A 21,778-nucleotide genomic window follows, 5' to 3' on the forward strand; every position below is an offset into this window, starting at 1 on the left:
TAACTAATAAGTGAGAGACCACATAACACATAATGTACCCGACCAAGAGGCCGTAAAGACCTAATGAATAAGGAGAAGGGGGGTGACTACAAGTAGGGCTTACTAGCACCTAGACTGGGCAAAGTATTAGCTGCGGACAGCGGGACACTTGGGGACCGGCGCTGCACCCCCCTTCCCACATGCAGTGGGGAGAAAGTAGGGTAGGAGTGTAATGTTATGGATAAGTAAGAGCACTGCCAAGGGCCTGACAATTTGCATTAGTAGGGGGCACCTAGCAGAGAGTGTGTTGAGCACGCTTACCACTGCACTGTTGTCCGATTTGCACACCAGCCTCTTATTGGCCAATACCGGGGCGAAAAGTGCTATACCCATGAAGAAAGGGTAGAGCCGAGCAAAGCAATGTTGAGCCGACCCCAGACCTGCGGCCACGTTCCCCTGAACCAGGCTGCCCCTAGCGTTAGGCCATACCCCTTGGAAGAAGCATCTGCACACATTGAAAGTGATGGAGCATTTCCCCATCCGCCATCTGGGGGAAAGACTGTTACTCTATTGAAGTCAGTGAGGAAGGAGCGCCAGGCGACGAGATCGAGCTTAGCCTCGGCGTCCAAATGGCATAGGCGCGAGGGGCGCTGTGGGCCTCGCGCAAGCGGATGCAGACGACGCAAGAAGGCCCGGCCTCCCGGGATTACCGCGGTGGCGAATTGCAACTTCCCAATGATCGCCTGCAGGTCCCGGAGGGGGATGCGCTCCAGACTCAGCGCGACTTCCACTGCTGCCGTGTACTTCGTTCTCTTGTCCTCTGGTAGTCTTGTTTCCATCCTGTGAGCGTCAATCTCCAGCCCCAGGAACGTGAGGCAGGAGCACGGGCCCTGTGTTTTGTGAGGTGCCAAGGGGACCCCCAATCGCTCGCAGAGGGCAGTGAACACCCTCAGGCTTCGCTGGCACTCGTCGAAAGTGAAACTGACGAAGAGGAAGTCGTCCAATACCTTCACAACGTCGCGCACCCCAAACTTCTCGGCGAGGATCCATTGCAGGGCACTGGAGAAGGTCTCGAAGATCCGGCAGGAGGGGGCGGCTCCCATGCTGAGCATCTTCTCGTAGTAGTACTTGCCCCCGTAAGAAAACCCCAGGAGATGGTAGTCGCTCGGGTGTACTGGGACGATCCTGAAAGCTTCTGCGATGTCGCACTTTGCCAGGTGAGCCCCCGGGGACCGGCTGACAACCATTGTCACCGCATCATGGATAGACTGGTAGGTGACGGACGTCGATTCCCGGGGGATGTTGGCGTTCACACTGTCAGGGGAGTAAGGGTAGCTAAGGGTGTGCAGGAGGCGGTACTTGCCCGGCGTAGACTTCTCCCTCAGTGCTATGGGCGAACACTTGAAATTCTTGAAAGGGGGGGCTTCGAAGGGGCCCGCGATGCGTCCTAGACTCAACTCCTTGTCGAGCATGGGCCCGACGATGTGCGGGAGGTCCGTCGTAGCCTGGGGGTTGCGTGAAGTGAGGGGGGTTCGCACTCCTTCAAAGCCAAGTAGGAACCCCCCTCTGAAGCCCCCCACGACGTAGTCTCGCAGGGGATATCCCACCAGCAAAGCATCAAGGGCGTCGGCGTCCACCGGCGTTGTTACTGCCGGCGTTCTTCTTGGCCTTGTCCTATGGTTGTCTTCGTGGGCGCTGGTCATGGGTGGGTCCGTCGCGTATGTGAGCTGGGGGGCACGTGGTGTAGGCCGGGTGCCTCCTTCGGCAGCGCGGGCAGTAGTGCAGGAAGGAACATGAAGTAAAACTGCAGCCGGGTCCTCTCGAGTGGTAGGCAAAGCAGTAGCCCGGGGGGAGCCCTGCGGCCCGGGCGCTAGAGAGGGTAAGGGCTGCCGGCCGACCTGCCTCCTGTCTGCCTGTCTGAACAGCGACGTGTGCGACGCGCTGTACCGAGCGGAATTCCAGGTCCAGCCTGTAATCAAGTCAAGAACAGTCCGACCTCTCCTTGTCCCATCTGAAGGCCTTGTCGTACCACATCCAGTCGTTTTTAAGGGTCACCTTCATGGTCTTGACGTAGCGGGTGTAGGTGAGCAGGGCCTGAGCCTCGGCCGGGTGCTTCTCGATGTAGATCGTAGCATAGATGTCAAAGCAGTGCGCCCACTGGTCTGGCGTCAGGGGCGGCTGCTTCTTACCAGACGCCTGGGGGTCAGTGGAGGGCGCGGGGCGTGTCTCGTAGGGTCCTGCTTCTCGCTCATGAGTGAGCAACTCCCTGAGGTCAACATACTTTTTAGCCCAGATCTTTTCCCGGAGAGCCTGTGGTACTTGTACGCCCAGGAGTGGGATGGTGGAAGCCTGAGGTGCCCGAAGGTGTCCCAGCCAAGGGCTAGGAGGTGGGGAAGAAGCGCTCACCCTGGGAGACTCACCATAAGAGGACGGGCTGGAGGAGCTGGCACAGCGCCTCGACGTATGCCCCCTGGCCCTGTATCGAGGGCGACGCTCGGATGAGTAGGGCGAGGGGGCTGGGGCGGCAGGGGCACCTGCTCCGTCGCGGTGACCTGAGCCCGAGGAGGGCCCACGTGCTTGCGCAATGAGGGCCTGCAGCGTCGTCCAATCGTCTGCTGAAAGGGGTGGGAGTTGTGTCACTGTGCCACCCGTTGCTTTGTCTAAATTGTCCAGCTGAGGTGTGCGCCCGGTGTCCGTGTCCGAGCCAGCCGAGGAGGGCTCTGTAGAGGGGGAGGCAAAGCGTGCGGGCTTGGTCCGCGCCCTGGCCGGCTGTGTCCGTGCTCCACTACGTTGCTGTCCTCGCGTTGACGCCGTCCGTGCCCTCTTCCGTGTTGCAGATGTTGGGTGGTCCGGCTTCTCGCCACTGCGGAAAGAGGGAACGTTAGTGACAGCCTGACTGACCTGGCGACAGGCAGGGGGGGGAAAAACCCGGCTGCCGCGCCTGCTAGCATAACATACGCCGCCCCAACTAACAGTAATTAAGACACGTTGCCGGGGATAGAAACAGAATCCCACAGGCACGAAGGAGGGGTGGGGGGGGGGGGGTAAGATAAGCAGACGTAGGAGGAACCAAGGAGACGTTTCACACAGGCGTGCCCGCACGGCTGGGGGGGGGCGGAAATAACAGTGGGCCGAAGAGAAGATAACATCGCCGAGGCGCGCTGGACGGCACACAACCCGGTCTGAGAAAGGCCCAAAAGCGAGAGGCGATAACGTAGAATGGGATGGAAGAATGCGGAAGTAAGAGGGCGAGACCGAGTAAACAGGGAACCAGGGGGGGGGGGTGGCAACCGATAAGCCTCGGCTCGCGCACCGCTGGCCATACCTAAACATACTTAGACAGGAAGGGGAGAAGCATAAAAGTAACCCAGCAAAAGAGACAAGCAGCTGTCAAAGCATAGCCTGCAGGAGGCGAATGAGCTGGGGAAGGCTGACGAACAGGCCCAAATAGTAGTAGGCATCCTTCAGTCTCGGGAGACTATGGAGTTGCGCCCTAGTTGTCAATCCTGGTGCAGCGTCTGGTGTGACTGATGAGGCCAATCCGAGAGTGGCAGTCCATCCCACACCGAGCACAAACGAAGTCCGATTCTGGTCTGTCTTCCTGGTTACCGGCTTTCCTTCTCTGTCTCTTTGCCTCCGATTCCTTGGCAAGTGACTCCTCGAACTTGGAGAGACCTCGTTGAACAGACTGCCTCCAGGCTGAACGGTCTGTAGCCAGTGTCTCCCATATAGCAAGATCGACGTCCATGGCTTTCAGGTCCCTTTTGCATACGTCTTTGTACCGTAGCTGGGGCTTGCCTACTGGACGCTTTCCCTGCCTCAGCTCTCCATACAGGAGATCCTTGGGGATCCTGCCATCGCCCATTCGCACAACGTGCCCGAGCCAGCGCATTCGTCTCTGTTTCAGCATTGTGTACATGCTGGTGATTCTTGCTCTCCCCAAGACGTTGTTGTTTGTCACCTTGTCCTGCCAGGTGATGTCCAAGATGTGTCGAAGGCAGCGCATGTGGTAGGCATTCAGCCGTCTTTCCTGACGGGCGCGGAGTGTCCAAGACTCACTGCCATAAAGGAGAGTGCTCAGGACACAGGATCTGTAAACCTGAATCTTAGTATACTCAGTTAGCCTATTGTTGGCCCACACTCTCTTTGTCAGTTTGGACATGGTAGTAGATGCCTTACCGATGCGTTTGGTTAGCTCCGTATCAAGAGAGAGGGAGTCAGAGATTGTGGAGCCCAGGTACACGAAGTCGTGAACAACTTCCAGTTTGGAATCAGAGATGCCGATGTCAGGTGGAGAGTCCTCTCCTTGTCCCATGACTTGTGTTTTCTTCAGACTGATGGTGAGTCCGAAAGCCTGAGAGGCCTCGCTGAAGCGGGTTATGAGCCGTTGGAGGTCTTCAGCTGAGTGGGCAGTGACTGCTGCGTCGTCGGCAAAGAGGAAGTCGCGCAGACACCTCAGCCGAACCTTTGTCTTGGCTCTCAGCCTGAATAACTCAGATGTTTATTCAGGTAAGGCATATACATACAAGTGATGTTACATTAATGGATTGATATATAGATAGAGCTAGTACATACAATGCCTAAAACCACTATTACGCAATGCGTTTCGGGCAAGAAAAACATTAATATCTAGAACTTAATACTAATTGAGCATAAAGAATAAAAAGTGTTGAGAACAAATACAAATAAAGATAAAAAAAAAGGGGGAACATGACTGAAAAAGCAGCACAAATACAATAGGTTGACAAACTAAAGCAAGGGCAAGAGGCCCGTAACACAGCAACGAGCCCGACGCGTCTGAATTTACCCAAATCATAAAGGCAAAGCTCTAGAAACACCCGAAGGAGACCAAGAAAATATCTAAGCAACAGAAAGAAAGTTAACCAACCCAATGAAAAAAACCCAGAGAAGGGGGGGAAAAAGTAGCCTGAATAAACAAGCAAGAAGCAAGAGGCCCGCAACACCGATAGCAAGGCAAGCTAGCAGACCTTACAGACGTAGTAGCAACAAGCGTAGTTGAACGACAGAGGAACCGGGGGAAGAACATAACTAACATTACGCGAGAGCTAGGCGTAAACGAGAATAAATGAAAGGAACCCAACAACTGCAGGGCCAGAAGCATAAATCAAGAGGCGAGGGCCCACAACTGCACCTCGCGCATCCTGGCTGCCTTGAAAAACAACGGCGAAGGAAAGGGGACTACTAACTGTAGACACTGCCAAGGAAATAAACAAAAGATGGCAGAGACAAAGATAACGTAAGCTAAATGTAACATTTCGCCCTATAGTAAAAAATGTTTTTATAACAAACATAAAGGATGCACGACACAAATGTAACCAATTAAGTAACAGGGATTAAATAGTGGTAGGCGAATGGGACATTTCGCCCTATAATAAATATATAACAAATTTAATGACAAACATAAAATGATGCACAGCACAAATGTTACCAAATAAGTAAGATGTATTGAATTGTGGTAGGCTAAATGGAACATTTCGCCCTAGAATAAATAAAACCATTTTTACATTAAGAAAACGGAGGAGAAGCATAACATAAATATAACCATATAAGTAACGTGAATAAACTGCAAGAGCTAAGCATAAACTACTGTAACTACCGAGGAAACTAGGCAAAAGTGCAGGGCCAGGAAACGTGAAGCTAAAAAGGGCCCGCGAATACTGCAAATAGCCCAGCCTGGCTGACTTTACTTAATAATTTACTTAGGAACTCTGCAAATAGCACATCCTGGCTGACTTTACTTAATAATTTACTTAGTAACTCTGCAAATAGCACATCCTGGCTGACTTTACCTAATAATTTACTTAGTAACTCTGCAAATAGCACATCCTGGCTGACTTTACTTAATGACGTAAGGCAAGGTAAAAGTGAGCAAACATACTGAACACAGCAACGCAAAATTAAACATGCGACATGAGCAAAGCATCAACTGTTGGAGTAAATTAAGGTAGGCTGTTTGGGAAAAAGAATCCGTGGTAATCTAAAAGCAGGAGGCATGTTAGTGCTGAAATGTAGAACATAATTATGAATAGGGGCAAGGCATCGCACGTGATATCTGCAAATACAAAATAAGGGTATACAATCGGCGTGCATATATAACCATTTTTACATTAAGAGAACGGAGGTGATGCATAACATAAATATAACCAAATAAGTAACGTGAATAAACTGCAAGAGCCAAGCGTAAAATACTGTAACTACTGAGGAAACTAGGCAAAATGCAGGGCCAGGGAACGTAAAGCAAAATAAGGGCCCGCGAATTCTGCAAATAGCACCTCCTGGCTGACTTTACTTAATAAATTACTTATAACTCTGCAAATAGGACATCCTGGCTGACTTTACTTAATGACGTAAGACAAAGAAAAGTGAACAAACATACTGTAACACAGCGAACGCAAAAATTGAACATGTGACATGCGCAAGGCATCGAATGAAGGAGTAAATTAAGTTAGGCTGTTGGCAAAAGGAATCCGTGGTGATCTGAAAGCAGAGGCATGTCAGTGCTGAAATGTAGAACATAATTATGAATAAGGGCAAGGCATGTCGCGAGATGTCTGCAAGTACAAAATAAGAAACCTTCCATATAAAGTGTGAGAAAAATCTTAATTTACATTGTCTTAGAAAGGCAAAGAAAGGGATATCATTAAATATACGACGTTCCCGACGACGCTTCGACGCCGCCATCTGCTGGAGGATACCGTGCCCCAGGCAACATGGGGGCCACCCCCCTGTCCAGGGCACTGCCCCTGGAACTGGACGCCGAGGACTTAACGAACACCGAGGGAGACGAGTCATCCTGGATTGCCGGCGGCAACGCCGAACCCAGGGCCTGTGGTGCGTACCGTTAGACGTACCTGTAGACGTCGTCGTGCTGATCTCGGGTCCGTGCTACAACGCCAGCGTCTCCCTCCGACGTTGAAGAACAACAGACGACACAAGGCGGACGGGCAGGCGGACGAACGCTGAACTTGCAACGTAGGAGGAATCCCTGCTACAACGGACGGGCAGGGCGCTTAAGGCAAACGCACCGGGCTACACCGGCCAGGCGGGAACGCCTGGGAACCAACCTGCCGGTCAACACCGGCCAGACGGAGGACATGGAGTAACGGTCCTGGCTACCCCCCGGGCAAGCAGGACACGTGCCTGAGGGCCTGGACGACGGAAAGCTTTAAATAACACACTGGGCTACACCGGCCAGACGAACGTCTGGGTACAACATGCCGGTCTTACACCGGGCAGACGGACGTCTGGGGACAACTTGTTCGGCGACAACTCCGGGGAAGACGTACATGGGGACTCCGGGACTCCAAAGGGCCTGGGACTAACTCCCCGGGCAACACGGCCGGGCGAGACGTCCGAGGGCGACGTGCCTAGCTGAGAACACACCACACACGCCAAGGACCCCGTGGCCTACCAGCCAAGCGCTGCCACAAGGCATGCTCAGGGCCTAGTACGAAAGGGAGGGGGGGTGGTGGGCCGCACACAGGCGCGCCCGTACGGGCGCGAGGCAGCCCGAGCCCCGAACGTGGGGAAGCCGTGGCGCAAAGCCACGTGGATTAGCACCCAAATAAGGGAACAGGAAGGGCAGAACACAGCCCAGCCGTGTGCTCCACGGAGCGCCGTGCCACGTGGCAGCACGACCAGGCTTGTGCCCCGGAGCAGGCCCGGGCGAAGGGCCGGAACCTGGCCACAAGTCGTCGCCGGCGGCGACGCATGTCTGCACAGGGAGACCTGACCCCTGGGGACAGCCCAGGGAACCCGGCAGACCGGCAACAGGGAACACCCGAGGGAAAAACAGGAAAGTCGCAGAAGCATGCCCTGCCGGCCAGGCACATGTCGACCCGGCAAGGCATGGGCCCCAAGGCGGGGCCCGCCATAGGGCCGCCCACGCCTGGCCACATGTCGCCGCCGCCAAGAACATGTGCCCCGGGCGTAGGACCGAACCTGGCCACAAGCCGTCGCCGACGGCGACACATGTCCTCGGACAAGGAGAAACCTGGCCCCCTGGGACAGCCCAGGGGAACTGGCTGGCCGGCAGAAGGACGCCGAAGCACGCCCAGACGACCAGACACGTGGTCGATGGCGGCGAGGCATGGGCCCCAAGGCAGAGCACGAAGGGCGTAGGGCCCACCACGCCTGGCCACATGGCGACGCCGGCAAGGGCACGCCTGGCCGCCGACGGGGCCCCTGGCAGGGCGCGCGCCTGGGCATGCCACGCTGCGGGGCCCCCTGGACACGCACGGGTACGGCTGGACGGTGCCCCACCTGAGAGGAGACCGAACGCAGGCCACTAGGGACGCGGCCCGGCGCACGCCGACCCTAAGCCAGCCACATGACCTGCACGGTACGGGAGCGCCCGACACGGGCCCAAGAAGGGCGCCCCAGCTCTCCCGGGAACTAACAGCAGAGAACCCAAAGGACTAACTAAGGCGGCACACACGTACCGCGAGGGGATGGCGCTTGGCACACGCCGCACTGGGGAGGTCCTGACTAGAATTGAACAGAAAAACCTCACCTTGGGGTTAAAAGTGTAGGGCAGGAGGCCCCTGCCGGATCGGTCTGGGGTGTCGAGGGCCCCATGATGTCCATGAGAGAGAGGTCAGGTACCGAGGCGGCTGGCGTGATGTCCATCTCGTGCGAAGTCGGGCGGCCGGGGAGTGGTTGCGAGGGCAGCGGCGAGGGCAGGCGGAGTGAGGGCAGAGCCCCTCTGTGCCCCCGTATTTATACCGCCCCAGACTGCCCGCGCAATGCCGCGGGACGCACTGCGCAAATGTTTCTTTCTCCCCCATCAGAAAGCTTGCGAAGCAGTGGCCATATCTGATCTTAGAAAGAATGCCCACAGTTTTTTAAACTTTATTTGATATATTTAGAATGTGTCCCTGGAAATTCAGCTTGTGGTCAATGAAAACGCCAAGGAATTTGCCATCTAATTTGTTACAAATTTGGGTATTGTTTATTTTGAGATTTATTTGATTAGAGTATTTATTGCCAAACAGAATATAGAAGGTTTTGTCAATGTTAAGGGTGAGTTTGTTGGCAGTTAGCCAAAGATAGACTTTATTTAGCTCAGTATTTACTGTGGCATTTAGAGCAAGGGGGTCACGACTGGAGTTAATGAAGGTTGTGTCGTCAGCAAATAGAATTGGTTTGAGGTGTTGGGAGGCATTTGGAAGGTCATTAATGTAGATGAGAAAGAGGAGAGGGCCAAGTATGCAGCCCTGAGGAACACCAATGTTGATGGGTAGGGTGGGAGAAATTGTATTATTCACAGAAATATACTGGAGCCTGTCAGTAAGGTAGGATTTGAGGTATTGCAGGGAGTGTCCTCTGACTCCATAATGATGTAATTTAAGAAGAAGGTTTTGGTGGTTGACAGTGTCAAAAGCTTTACGCAGGTCCACAAATAACCCAACAGGGAACTCATTTTTATCAAGAGCTGTATGAACCGAGTTAAGCATACTAATAAGTGCATCGTTAGTGCTTTTTTTGGGTCTGAAGCCGTATTGGCAAGGGCTAAGTATATTGTGTTTGGCTAGATACGAGTAAAGCTGCTTATAGATTAGTTTTTCAAAATTTTTTGACAAGTTTGGCAGGATTGATATAGGTCTGTAGTTGTTAACATCTGTGAGATCACCACATTTGTGGACAGGCGTTACTCTCGTTTTGTCGTTTTTTGGTTTGTTTAACACCAAACATATAGCATATAACATATTATAATAATAACAAATAATAGATAATAGATAAAGCAAAATAAATAAGGTAAAATAAATAACGGATAAACAGAAATATAAATAAACAAACAGAAGTGGAGCAGAGAACCGGAAACATTACTAGAACAATAACGTTGGAATAAGCGAAAAAAGTGAACAGTGTCACCAGAATAAGGACAAGAGTAATAACAGAAAATAAAGTAAATAAATAACGAATACACAGAGAATTAAGAACGAATGAAAGTGTAGCAGAATACATAAGGAAGGACATAAGTAATAACATAAATAGTAAATTAAATAATAAAATTAATATATAAAGTAATAAAGCAAATAAAATAAATAATAATAGCATAACATATAATAATAACATATAGCATATAACGTATAATAATAACAAATAATAAATAAAGCAAAATAAAGAAAGTAAAATAAATAACGGATAAACGGAAATATAAATAAACAAACAAAAGTGGAGCAGAGAACCGGAAACATTACTAGAACAATAACGTTGGTAATAAGCGAAAAAAGTGAACAGTACCACCAGAATAAGGACAAGAGTAACAGAAAATAAAGTAAATAAATAACGAATACACGGAGAATTAAAAACTAATGAAAGTGTAGCAGTATAAAGATAAAGCATAAGCAATAACTTAAATAGTAAAATAAACGGAAAGAAAATAACGAATAAATGAGTAGCAGTACACACAGAATAATGGCAAACGTAAATTATTAAAGTAAAATAAATACCGAGCAAAACGTAAATATAAAATGCACGAAAGGAGTGGAACAGGATAACCAGGAAAAGGTCAGAATAATAACTAAACTAAATAAATAACGAACAAAATATAAATTAAAACGAATTAATGTGACTCAGTACAAACAGAAAAGGACAAAAGTAATAACAGAAATAAAGTAATAAATAACGAAAAAAAAAGAATAATTGAGTAGCAGACAAACAGAATAATGACACAGGAATTAAAAAGAAAAAAGAGAATAGAAGGGGAAAATAAAGAAGGAAAAAATTATGAAAAAACTCAACACCAGAAGAGTTAGCGAAAGTGGACCCCAGGGCAACGAAATACACGATACTTCCTTCAGAGGCGGACGCAGGGAAGGCACTAACGAACGTCCCCTCCTCCAGCGCAGAGCGAGTGCCACTTGCGCCCCTAGGGACGGAGCGATGACGTAGGGAGGAGCTCCAAGCGTCCACAACTCGTCCACTCCCACGTCGCCGAGCCCAGCTATGGGGAGCCCCCCTAGCATCCCCCGCCGTCCTCGGCGTCGGCTGCTGAATCGTCAGCTTGCCCCCTTAGCTGGTACTTCAGCAGCTGGCCCACCGCCAGAAGGGACAACGCCGCTGGGACATCCACTCCTGGACGCCAACGGCTGGCCCGGTAGCTGCTGGTCCACCAGCTGTGTCCCGCGTCTAGGGGGGGGGGCCAGAACCAGGGCTCCGCGTGTTGCTGAAGGGGCCACGTGGGCCCGCAACCCTCCGGCCCAGGGCAGGACGTTGCCAGCTGGGACATCAGCGCTGGGGCCCCATAGTACAGGAGTAAGGTGGGTGGCTGGAAGCACCCTGAGTGCTGGTTTGAGTCGGCTCATGGCTCCCAATGATTTTCTTATTGATATATCACATTAATGTGATTTCTTTGTCAGTAAATGCTGTAAATAGAGAGTATGTGGTCTCTGCACCTCATGTGATAGGGGGACCAGGTTCTGGCTCTGGTTCTTGGTAGGCCAAACGGAATTCCGCGGCTCATGGGCCTTGTCGTGTGGAGCAATCTCTACGAAATAGCTACCAGGGCTACCCCAGAAAAGACATTTCATTACATTCACTGCTTAAATTTTTTTATACGTCTTTGGGTTGAGGTTCACCCACACAATAAAAGTGGGAATGGGATTAATGATGTATGTACTGCATAGTGGTAAATTTTTACTTGTGTAACTTCAGATTATTTAAAGATGTGACGCTCATATTGTGAAATTTCATATTGTACTTTATTTTGTGAAGTTTTACTTGTCATGAACTTTAACTTAATTAAAATTGGACAAACAATTGCTGCATCTAAATTATATCTCACAAGTTATAATAATTTAATTTTTATTTTCAGTAACAATTGTTTGGCAAAATAGATGGGGAAAATAATGAAAATATTATTTCATTCCTAATTTGTTTTATAGCATTTGTCATTTTTTAAAGTGGGGTGGAGTTGTAATTGTACTAATTGGATACCTCAAGGGTGGGGGGGGTTATAATGCCATAAATGTTATATACAGTACTTTTCTGTGGTGACCCCCCTATGGCTTTCCGGAGCTATCCATGGCTGATATGGATACCCTAACTATTTTGCATAAGTCGATGTGGGTGGAGTTCTAGGCCTACCGGGGACCACAAGCCAGAACCTGGCCAGCCTCACAAAGGCGCGAGGAGCAATGGCCCAATGGAATGGAAATGCACATGTGATTTGGAGAATTCTATATCTGCCATTGACTGGGACAGGCACCCAGAAGGTAACTGCCACAAAACAAACCTCTGTTCTGGTTAACAACGAAAATCGTCAAATGAGTGGACAGAACTCTCCAAAAGAAAAACAAGCAAACACGCTTGACATCACACGAGCCACACCGCATGTCTGCGCAGCTTACCCCCTCCCCGGAAGGGGGAAGGCGGAGCGCCAGACCCTCGTGCCGGTGATCCACACCCCAGTTCCTTGGCTGATGGGATTGTGCTTAGTCGTGTGGCTCCAGCTTCAGTCTTCTCTCAGTGCTGTTAATTGTTTTCAGTGTTGCTCTTACGGTGGTCGTACGAGCTGGTGGTAGTATTCTCAGGTACTCTGGCTGCATGTGCTTAGGGTCACCTTCCCTGAGTGCCCTGTATATACCACCCTTGGGGCTTGGGGGTTTCCTTCCACAAGTCACCTTGGGTCTACCTCTGTTGACCTTTCGCTGCTTGGCATTGGGCCGCCCCAAGTGTGTGGGGGTTTCCACCCTTGTTTGCCTTGGGGTAAGTGGCAGTTATTGCACTGATAGGGCACAGGGTATTGAGTAGCTAGTTTTCACCTTTAACAGGTGCCGGCTCTGTTCTCTTCAGGTACATTGTCCTCTTGCGAGGTTTTTCCTTTCATTTTGCATGGTGGAGGGGTCTGCCTTGTGTTCTCCCTTCCCCCTTATGTTAGGCTCGTTTGTGTGGTGGCACCCTCTGCTTCGCCCTCGTGAGCGGACAAGTCCCGCGAGTTCAGCTTTTAGCAGTTTGCTTGTTAGTTTGGGGCGCCGGTTAGTAGTACCCTGCCTGGAATAACCCTTAGCATACCCAGTCTAGGGGCCCTGGAAAACCCTGCGGGGGCACTCGGGTCTGATGGAGGAGACCCCTGCATCCCCTCTCACTTTGTGCAAGTTTGAGGGTTATTCTGTCCCCTTGTCTCAGGGTGACACTCATTGTTTTTGCCTCCATCATGCTGCCTATTGGGTTGGTAACACATTCAACCCTGAGTTCTGCAAGCTTTGTTGCTTGTTTGTGGCTCCAATCACCCAATATGTTGATGAGATTCTTCGGGTGCAGGCGGCTCTAGCGCTGCCGGGTAGGTTGTTGCAACGCGCTAGTTTGGTTGCTTCCCCAAATTCCCCGAGGCTGCCCTGTTTTGCTTCTCAGAACCCGGACTTGGGGGTGTTGGTCGTGTCGGCCTTGGTTCCGTCCGCGCCCCCTCGTTCTTCCCCTGCTGTGGTTTATTCGGTCCCCCCTGCTTCCGACTTCTAGGCATCTGAGGGCTTCGGGGTCGGGGCAGGGTATCGAGGTTTAAGACTCGGGTAGTTTCGGGGGTTGGCCCTTCCAGGGTTGTCAGAGGTGTTCGAGTCTGTTCCTCCAGCCGTAGCTCCGGGGTCTGACCAGTGGTCCCACTCTCTTCCTACTATTTCGGTCGCTCCGACGTTTTCTTGTGAGTCCGGGGCTTTGAAGGACGAATTGGCCCCGGAACCTGACATGGTGGTTCCCAGGGTTGGTAAGTGCGGACTTGGGGCTTTGGGCCCCGTTGGAACCCGCCTGGGTTTTCCGACTTTCTGAGCAGGGCTTACTGTTACAAGGAATGGGGTTTTCCCTTCCTCCCTCTGAGTACGAGTTTCCTTTGGACGTCAGCCCCTCCCATGATTCGGTTCCATGTACCTTCCAGTCCGTCGTCTCTGTCCTTCTGTTGGGCGTTTTTTTCACTTTCCCACCTTCTCTGGGACCTGTGTTCTGCATCATGCTGCAATCATTTTCTGTTGTCTCTGGTCCTGCATGTCCATTGGTCACAGATGCTATTGGGTGCGTCTGTGCCTCCATGATTTTGTGCTTGTTGGTCTTGGTTCTCGAAGGTTCGAGTGGGTCTTCAATGCTTTTGAATTATTGGAACTTCTGTTGCCTTCCGGTGGAGCTTACCTCCAGTCCATTCTAGGACTAGTTGGTACTCTTGTCCTTTTTCTAATCTTTTGATGCTGTTAACGATTTTAATAGTTGCCTCGTTCCATAATTTGTCTCGACATTACTAATTATGGTTCCATTTTCATTGTTGGCACCCTCCCGGGTGGTGCAACCCAGACCTCATGTGTCCTGCGCTTGCGTCATGGGTGATTTTTTTGTTTTGGTCGGTGTAGACATGTGTCGGTGTTCAGCACACTTTCTCCTGGGTTATACACTGCTCTCGCTCATCTTATCTCTCCAGTCATCGCTCCCTGGTTATTGGGGTCATTTTGGGTTATATGTTGGGAACACTTATAGTTATTTCTCTGCTTATGGGTGGTGGGGGGGGGGGGGGGTGGCTAGGTGTGGTGGCACCTCCACCTCTCCACTGCACCTGCTCTCCTACACTAGCATCTCTGGACATGCTCTGCTAGCAATGCTCCCAGACCATTACACGGCTACGCTATGTCGTGATCCGATAGTGCCTCTGCTCTACAGGTGAGATTATACTGTCTGGTGCCTTTGTCAGCAGGGACACGGGACACTTCTTCATTGCCCATTGTTCAGTGCTCACGTTCAACATTTCCTTTTTGAATTGATGTCCTCATGGCGCAGTAGTACAATACTGCCCTAGCCTAGCCTAACCTAACAATTCCAGACTTTGGCTTTTTGGTTTCATGAGTTCTCAAGGTGTTTTCTACAGTATTCTTGGGGCATTCCCTGATTTTGCCTTGGGCGACGGTTGTGGGCGTGCAGATCATGGATTGCATCAGTTGACATTCTGGTCGGGTTTTGACATAGGATTCGACCACATGTACGTTACATATACACATACGTACCTATGTTTTATATTTGTACGGCATGTATATACACCTTCTGTACCCCTCCCCTTCCTCTTATGGGCTGGAAGCCATGTTTCCTGTTCTTGGGGTCTGGGTTTTGGTGTTCGTGTGGGGTTTGCTTCTCTAAGTAGCACTTGAGTTTGGGCGAGCGTCTTGTTTTTCGCTTGCTCCTGGTCTGTGTATATGGTTTATGTACCCTCTGTTGCCGGTTGCTTTTACTCTTGTCCCTGGCTTTCGGTGCTTGGACTGTCTTTCGGGTATTTTCATTGCATTTGTACGTCTTGGCTATTCTCATGCTCATGCTCGGTTGGGCTCTGTTCTTGTTCAGTTTCCTGTTGTAGAACAGGCCCAGTGGTCCGGTATAGCTCTTGAGTTCTTCCTCTTCTCCTTGTCTGACACTTCCAGCGTCTGTGTTGCGATGTCTGCTGGTGTATATCGCTTTCCGATCACCCGCTCCTGCCCCTACAGTTCCTTTTCATTGGGGCACAGTTCCTTTTCATTGGGGCACGGGGGGGTGGGGGGGCTTGGCTTCTGGTCCTGGCTGCGGCTTTTCTTTGTGTTCCTTTCCGGACAGTACGTTTTTGTTTTAGTGCAGTAGCATGCTTCGTTCTTCCCTGCTGGAGGTGGTAGTGCCGCTCCTGTGGGTTGTGGTGTGTTTTTCGCTTCGCATCTATGGTTTCGGATCGTGGTGCTCGGTTCCTTGTGGGCCTATGCCTGGGCCTTGACTCTTAGGTTTTTCGCTGCCCTTTTTGCTCTTGCTATTTGTGGTTGGCAGTTTCTGCAAGCAGCAGCAGCTTGTCTGTTATTGGGCTCATTGTTCCTTCAGGGGTCCTGGGAGGGGGGGCCTCCTGGACGGGGCGTGTCTGTTTTGCCGGGTTGGTTCTTTTCCAGCTCGCCAGGTTTGGGTTACTGGTTCCCTGTCGGGCGTTCCTTTTGGTTCTTTGATTGCCTTGGTTCCGGCGCAGCTTGCTCGGTGTCCGCACCCAGGAGTTTTCCCGTGGCTCTGCCTCTTTTTACATGGTCGGTCCGGTCCGTGGCAGGACCGGTCTTCTCCTGAGTCTGGTACTTTTGACTCGAGTCTCTCACCATCTGTTTGGTGATTAGGTGGCGTTTTGAATGTGTCCTACCTGCTTGCTTTGTCTCGGTGGTGGTATGGGGTTTTCTGGCGGTCCTTGTTTTCTTTGTCTCTTTGTAGGTGTACTGCGCTCTTTGTTGTCATGGTCTTGTCCTTCTCTCGTGGTGGTTTAGGGGCCGTTTTCTGGCCGCATACCGTCGCCCTGTCTCGTGCGGCGCTGGCGAAGCTGCTTCGGATTGCTCCGGTTTTGTTGTTCCTTCTGCACCATTCACAGGTTGTCTTGGGCATTGATCACCTCTGGCCTGCTCATGCACCACCTGAGCCCTCCTGCTCTGGGGCAAGATGCTCTTTTCTCTATTCCTTTTGGTTTGTTGTGGCCCCTAAGGTTCCAGAGGGGTCCCTGAGGTTGTTGCTGCTTAGTTGGTTGGCTGGGGTGCTTCTTGTGTCCGGTTGCGGCTTTCCGCCGTTCTTTGCACACCACAGCCTCTGGCCAGGCTGCGCTTTGGGTTGATCCAGTTTCCCTTCCCTGTTCTTGGGTTCGGGTCTCTGGTTGTCCGCTGGGTCCTTCTGTCTAGCCAGCCTATGGTCTCTCCCCGTGCCCTTGACATTCATAAGTTTGCTGCGCTTGCTGCCATCTTTGGTGGCATTTCTTGGGCGGCATGTCATGGGCTGACGTTCGGGCACAAGGTTGTTTTGGTGGTCGCGCTGGGTCCTGGCTGCGCGCTCCCTCGTGTCTGTTCCTGGGCCTAGTTGGGCCTGTCGCCTTGGGTCATCTGTTGCAGCTTGTTGTCTCGACTTTGTGTTGTGGTGTGAGCACCAACCGCCTCCCGGATGCGTCCCTCTGTTTTCGTCTTTGGTGAAGTAGCTCCAGGGAGCCATAGGGGCTCCTCCTAGAAAACCAGCGTTGAATGTAATGAAACTCTATTTTCTGAGTGAGTCCCGGAGGCTCCCCGGCAACCCTCCCCTCCCTCCTGTCGGTGGTTTTTCGCGTTTTTTTTATATTCAGCCTCGGAACTGGGGTGTGGATCGCTAGCACGAGGGTCTGGGGCTCCCCCTTCTCCCCTCCCAGGGAAGGGGGGAACTGCGCAGACATGCGGCGCGGATCGTGTGACGTCATGCTTGTTTGCTCGTTTTTCTTTTGGAGAGTTCTGTCCACTTGCTTGACTATTTTCGTTTTAACCAGAATAGGCGTTTCGTTTATAGCGCTTACCTTTCTGGGTGCCTGTTCCAGTCGATGGTAGATATAGAATACTCCAAATCACATGTGCATTTCTTTGGGCCATTGCTCTTTGTGCCTCTGTAAGGAAGCCAGGTTCTGTCTGGCTCATGGTCCCGTGTAGGCCTAGAACTCCACCCACATTGACTGATGCAAAATAGTTAGGGTATCCGTATCAGCCATGGATAGCTCCAAGGAGCCTCCGGGACTCTCCCTGCAAATGGCATTTCATTACATTCAATGCTGGTTTTTTGTTTTAGGTTTTGTTGGGCTACAGGTCACTATTTGACCTATTAGTACATTAGACAAGTTATTAATAAGTCATGTAATAGGAAGGCATTATTTTATATTGAAACAAACTACAATACTTGTTTTCTGTGAACAGGGTTCAACTCGGGCCTTCCCACCACACCATCCCCTTATTCCTGTTGATTATCAGTTGACAGGACAACCTGTGCTGATTGGTGGAACAATGGGCACTTGTTCTTATGTATTAACAGGAACTGAGCAGGGCATGATGGAAACTTTTGGGTCTACATGTCATGGTGCTGAAAGTACCAAATTTTTCACGTTTGATGTACAAAATATATATATACAGTACTAGTCAAAGGTATGCGCCACCCTGCTCGAGGTGGCACATTTTTATGGCAATAAAAACTGAAAAGAATGAAAGGCAAAAAGATTGTAGACAGAAGTATGTGCTGGGTAAATGACATCAGTGTGCCTTAGCTCCCTGGACCCACACAACTGGGAGGCTTAATTGTCCCTCAAGCATTCATAGTGTTGCGTGTCTCGCTCTGGCATCTTGTCATGTGTTATCGGAGTTAACAGTGGTGTTGGTGGTATTGTTATTATGTCACCTACCAAGGAACTAAGCAAACAAACCATTGCTCAGATCATTGCTTTAAAGGAAGCAGGCTACCAAAGCAAGGAAATAAATTAACAGTATCTCTCTTTGGACACCGATCATGTCCATTTTTTTTCTCTTGAGTCCTAGCCGTCGACAGGACTCGCATCCACTACAAAAATATTTGTATAAAATTCTTTTTTTATCGGATTGACCTCGGGATAGTTTCAAAATAAGTGCCTTTAGACTGCGCACAATTTGATACCAAAATGAAAGATGTAACACGAAACTTGTTGTCAGAACACTTGAAAGATTATAAATACGTTTTTGGGTCTAAATTTTAAATTTTTAAATATTTGTTAAAATTTTATTTGTGCTATTATTATGGGACTAGTTTTAAAATGAGCGCCTTTATATTGCGAACAATTTGATGCCAAAATGAGCAATGTAACATGAAAATTGATGTTGTCAAACTGAACGAGTATACACATTAGGTTTTGGTGTGCAAATTGGTGCTCGTTCACGGGTAAATTTAGGCTTTGCTGCGGGGAGTCTCGCCAGGCTTTTGGACATTATATGCATATACATCTGCAGGGAATTTAATTGCGAACACAATGATACCAAAACGAACGACGTAGCACGAGAATTAAGGTGAGAAAACTGAAACGAGTATACACATTTAGGCATCGCCGCACGCTCGCCCGCACCATTAGCCCCATGACGTCAAAGTCTGAGGCGCTCTCGTGGCGCGGGCGATAGTGTTAATTGTTGTGTAGCCAAGTCGACATGAAGTATTGTGAGCATTTCCGAGGGGTAACAGTGAAGACGTGCCATCTCAGAAGTATCGGTCTGGTCATCCCAGGAAGATGTTTCCAAGGTCTGTGAACATTTTAAAACGTTCAGTGGTGAGTACTGTTCATGTTACTGCAAGAGTGGCCCTTGAAGTTTTTTTTTTTTGGATGACCAGACCGATGTTTCTGCGATGGCATATCATCACTGTTTCTCCCTCGGAAATGCTCTTGGTACTTCATGTTAACTTGGCCACATCCAACAATTAATTTATTTCCTTAATTTGGTGGCCAGCTTCCTGTAAAGCAATGATCTGAGCAAGGGTTTGTTCGCTTATTATGTAGGTGACATAATAACAATGCCATGGTAGAAGTGGTAGTGGTAGATCCACACACCCTCTTCTACCTCTTGATAGAAGAGGTTGTGTGGATCTGATGGTTGTACTGACACAGCTTGTGGAGAAAGGCATGAGAAAAGGCATGAGGATTGCAAGGCATTTTTGGAATCTAATGTCTAGGAAAGTTTATACCTGTGGATAGTGATGACCATGTATGGACTTCTGTTCAATGCAATCTAGTCTTTATGTAAGAAGCAGCATGTAAGAATTTATGGTGTGATCAGTGAGCAGTTTATATGAGGTAAAATATTGATGTGTAGTTCTTTTCAACAGTATGAAAGAGATTTATTTAAAGTTTAAAATTTGTTCAGTGTGTTTGATTGAAAAGTGAATATGGAAAAATAATGTTATAATAGAGGAAAAAGAGAATTTTTGTATATAAAAGTGTTAAATAATAACACATTATTATTTAACCCTTATTATACAAAAACATATAGGAAAAGAAGAGGGCTGCATGGAGGGGAGTGGTAATGTCTACCCGATATATTGATGGATGACAATGGTGTAATAAATGAACATAAAAAAAAAAAATAAGAATTAGACCTGTAGAAATGGACCAACTTAGTTATGAGGAATGAAAATGTTATGGAAAGATGTGGATAATTGTTCATAACTTGCAAGGTGGTTTGTGCATGTTTAAGGGGGGGCATATTATGATAATATGTAATAAATGAAAACTGATTCGATTTCAATCAAACTTTTTTGACTAGTTGTATAAAATTGGATTCAACTGGTCCAAGTCTCAGCATCGTTTGTATAAATAGGAAGGGAGGAAAAAAAATATTGAATTGTCAAAAATTTTCCAAAATGGTCAAAAATTAACATCAAACACAAGTGTCAACTGAAATCATGTCTATGACTCTAGGCTATCACAATAGCATATAATAAAAGTATTTTAATATATATATAGTTTTATGCAAAAAAAAAAAAAAAAAAAAAAGTTTAGATTTTTGTTTAGAGCCGATTTGCATGAGATTTATACACCTTACAGAATGTAAGCCTATCTTGTAAAGGTGCAAATTTTGGAGGAAATTGGTTAAAGTCAACTTAACCACAGGTGGCAGAATCTTTGATGTTATTTATTGTCAAGTAACATAAAATTAACTCTCCTCTTTCATTTCTTTTTCAATTTACTTGAAATTTGCACCTTGTATGTAGAGTTTACATCTCTACAACCTGTATAAAACACTTTATTCCTAAGTTCATTTAATGATTTTATAAATATTTGCAAACATGAAATATTAGCATATATTTTTCGGGAACTTTGACTGTACTTTGCAATTGTACTTTTATTAGTAAAACTAAATTTATTTTGGATAATCCTTTTTATACAAATCCTTTATTATATGCTAATGTTATAGATGAGTGTCATAGAAATGATTTCATTTGAAACTTGTGGTTGTAGTGTGTTACTGAAAATGTGTAAAATTCGTTGAAACAAAAAAAATCCCTCCCTTTCTATTTAGGGTGCGATACTGAAACGTAGAACAGTTGCAGCCCTTTTTATATACAACTAGTAAAAAAAAAGTTTGACATTAAACAATGTTAAAATTGCATTATATGGCCCCTGAACAAATGTGGTGATAGACTGGATTTAGAGAGTGTACTTTAGTTGCTTTAGCGCACTGTACTGTGCTGAGTGCTTTTCCTTTTTTACAGGGCCGTGCTCTGTCTCGTGCAAAGTCACGCAGAAACTTAGATTACACTGATGTCCTAATGAAGCTTCAAGAACAAGGCATAAGCATTAGAGTGGCATCTCCAAAACTTGTCATGGAAGAAGCTCCAGAGTCTTATAAAAATGTTACTGATGTCGTTGATACTTGTCATGCAGCGGGAATCAGCAAGAAATGCATCAAACTCCGACCAATAGCAGTCATCAAAGGATAATTGTACACAATGAAATATGATACACGTATATCATAATAATTAATATTTCCTACAATTCATTTGTATCATTACACTATTTAACACGTTTTCTCCTTAGACTAAAGAACACACATGTTTTTATAGAAAACAAATACAAAAATCCAGGTCACTATTTGCAAAATCCACACTATTGTGCCATATGAAGATAAATGTTCTTTGACTTGGACAAGTTCATATTTGGTATCTTTTTGAAATTAATTTATTTTATTGATTACGATACTGAGACCTTTACCTGGAGTAATTTGGGGAGGGATGGGGGGGGGGGGTGATGACTAGTGAATATTGATAGACATTTGCTTGGAATAAAGATTTAAACATTTGTGTTACATTGATTTAACCATTACACTGCACCAGACACTTGAGAGCAATTGTCCCAATGCTCCAATTGTCTGGAGAGGATTTAATGTGCCCCATTTTATTCAGAAGTACCAGCCATTCTAGGAAGGGATATCATTTAACACTAGAGACCTTGTCAATTGTTAACTATATTTAGAAGAAATTCCGAGTTGTTTAATTTCATTCCAGGGGCCCCTCAGATCTGGAAGAA

At 48.2% G+C, this 21,778-nt stretch overlaps 2 protein-coding genes across 2 annotated transcripts; one reads left to right on the plus strand and one right to left on the minus strand.

The window, feature by feature from the left end:
• Positions 1-362: 362 nt before the first annotated feature.
• Positions 363-1,682, minus strand: LOC138355960 (uncharacterized). The gene has a single exon (XM_069311495.1). It carries the CDS (start codon positions 1,680-1,682, stop codon positions 363-365), a length of 1,320 nt encoding a protein of 439 aa, XP_069167596.1.
• Positions 1,683-17,147: 15,465 nt separating this feature from the next.
• On the plus strand, positions 17,148-21,192 carry LOC138355961 (RNA-splicing ligase RtcB homolog). The gene is made up of 3 exons (XM_069311497.1): positions 17,148-17,177; positions 17,658-17,849; positions 20,965-21,192. Exons 1-3 carry the CDS (start codon positions 17,148-17,150, stop codon positions 21,190-21,192), a joined length of 450 nt encoding a protein of 149 aa, XP_069167598.1.
• Positions 21,193-21,778: the final 586 nt, after the last annotated feature.

This window comes from Procambarus clarkii, chromosome 70, assembly GCF_040958095.1.
Source record: "Procambarus clarkii isolate CNS0578487 chromosome 70, FALCON_Pclarkii_2.0, whole genome shotgun sequence".
Lineage (NCBI taxonomy): Eukaryota > Metazoa > Arthropoda > Malacostraca > Decapoda > Cambaridae > Procambarus > Procambarus clarkii.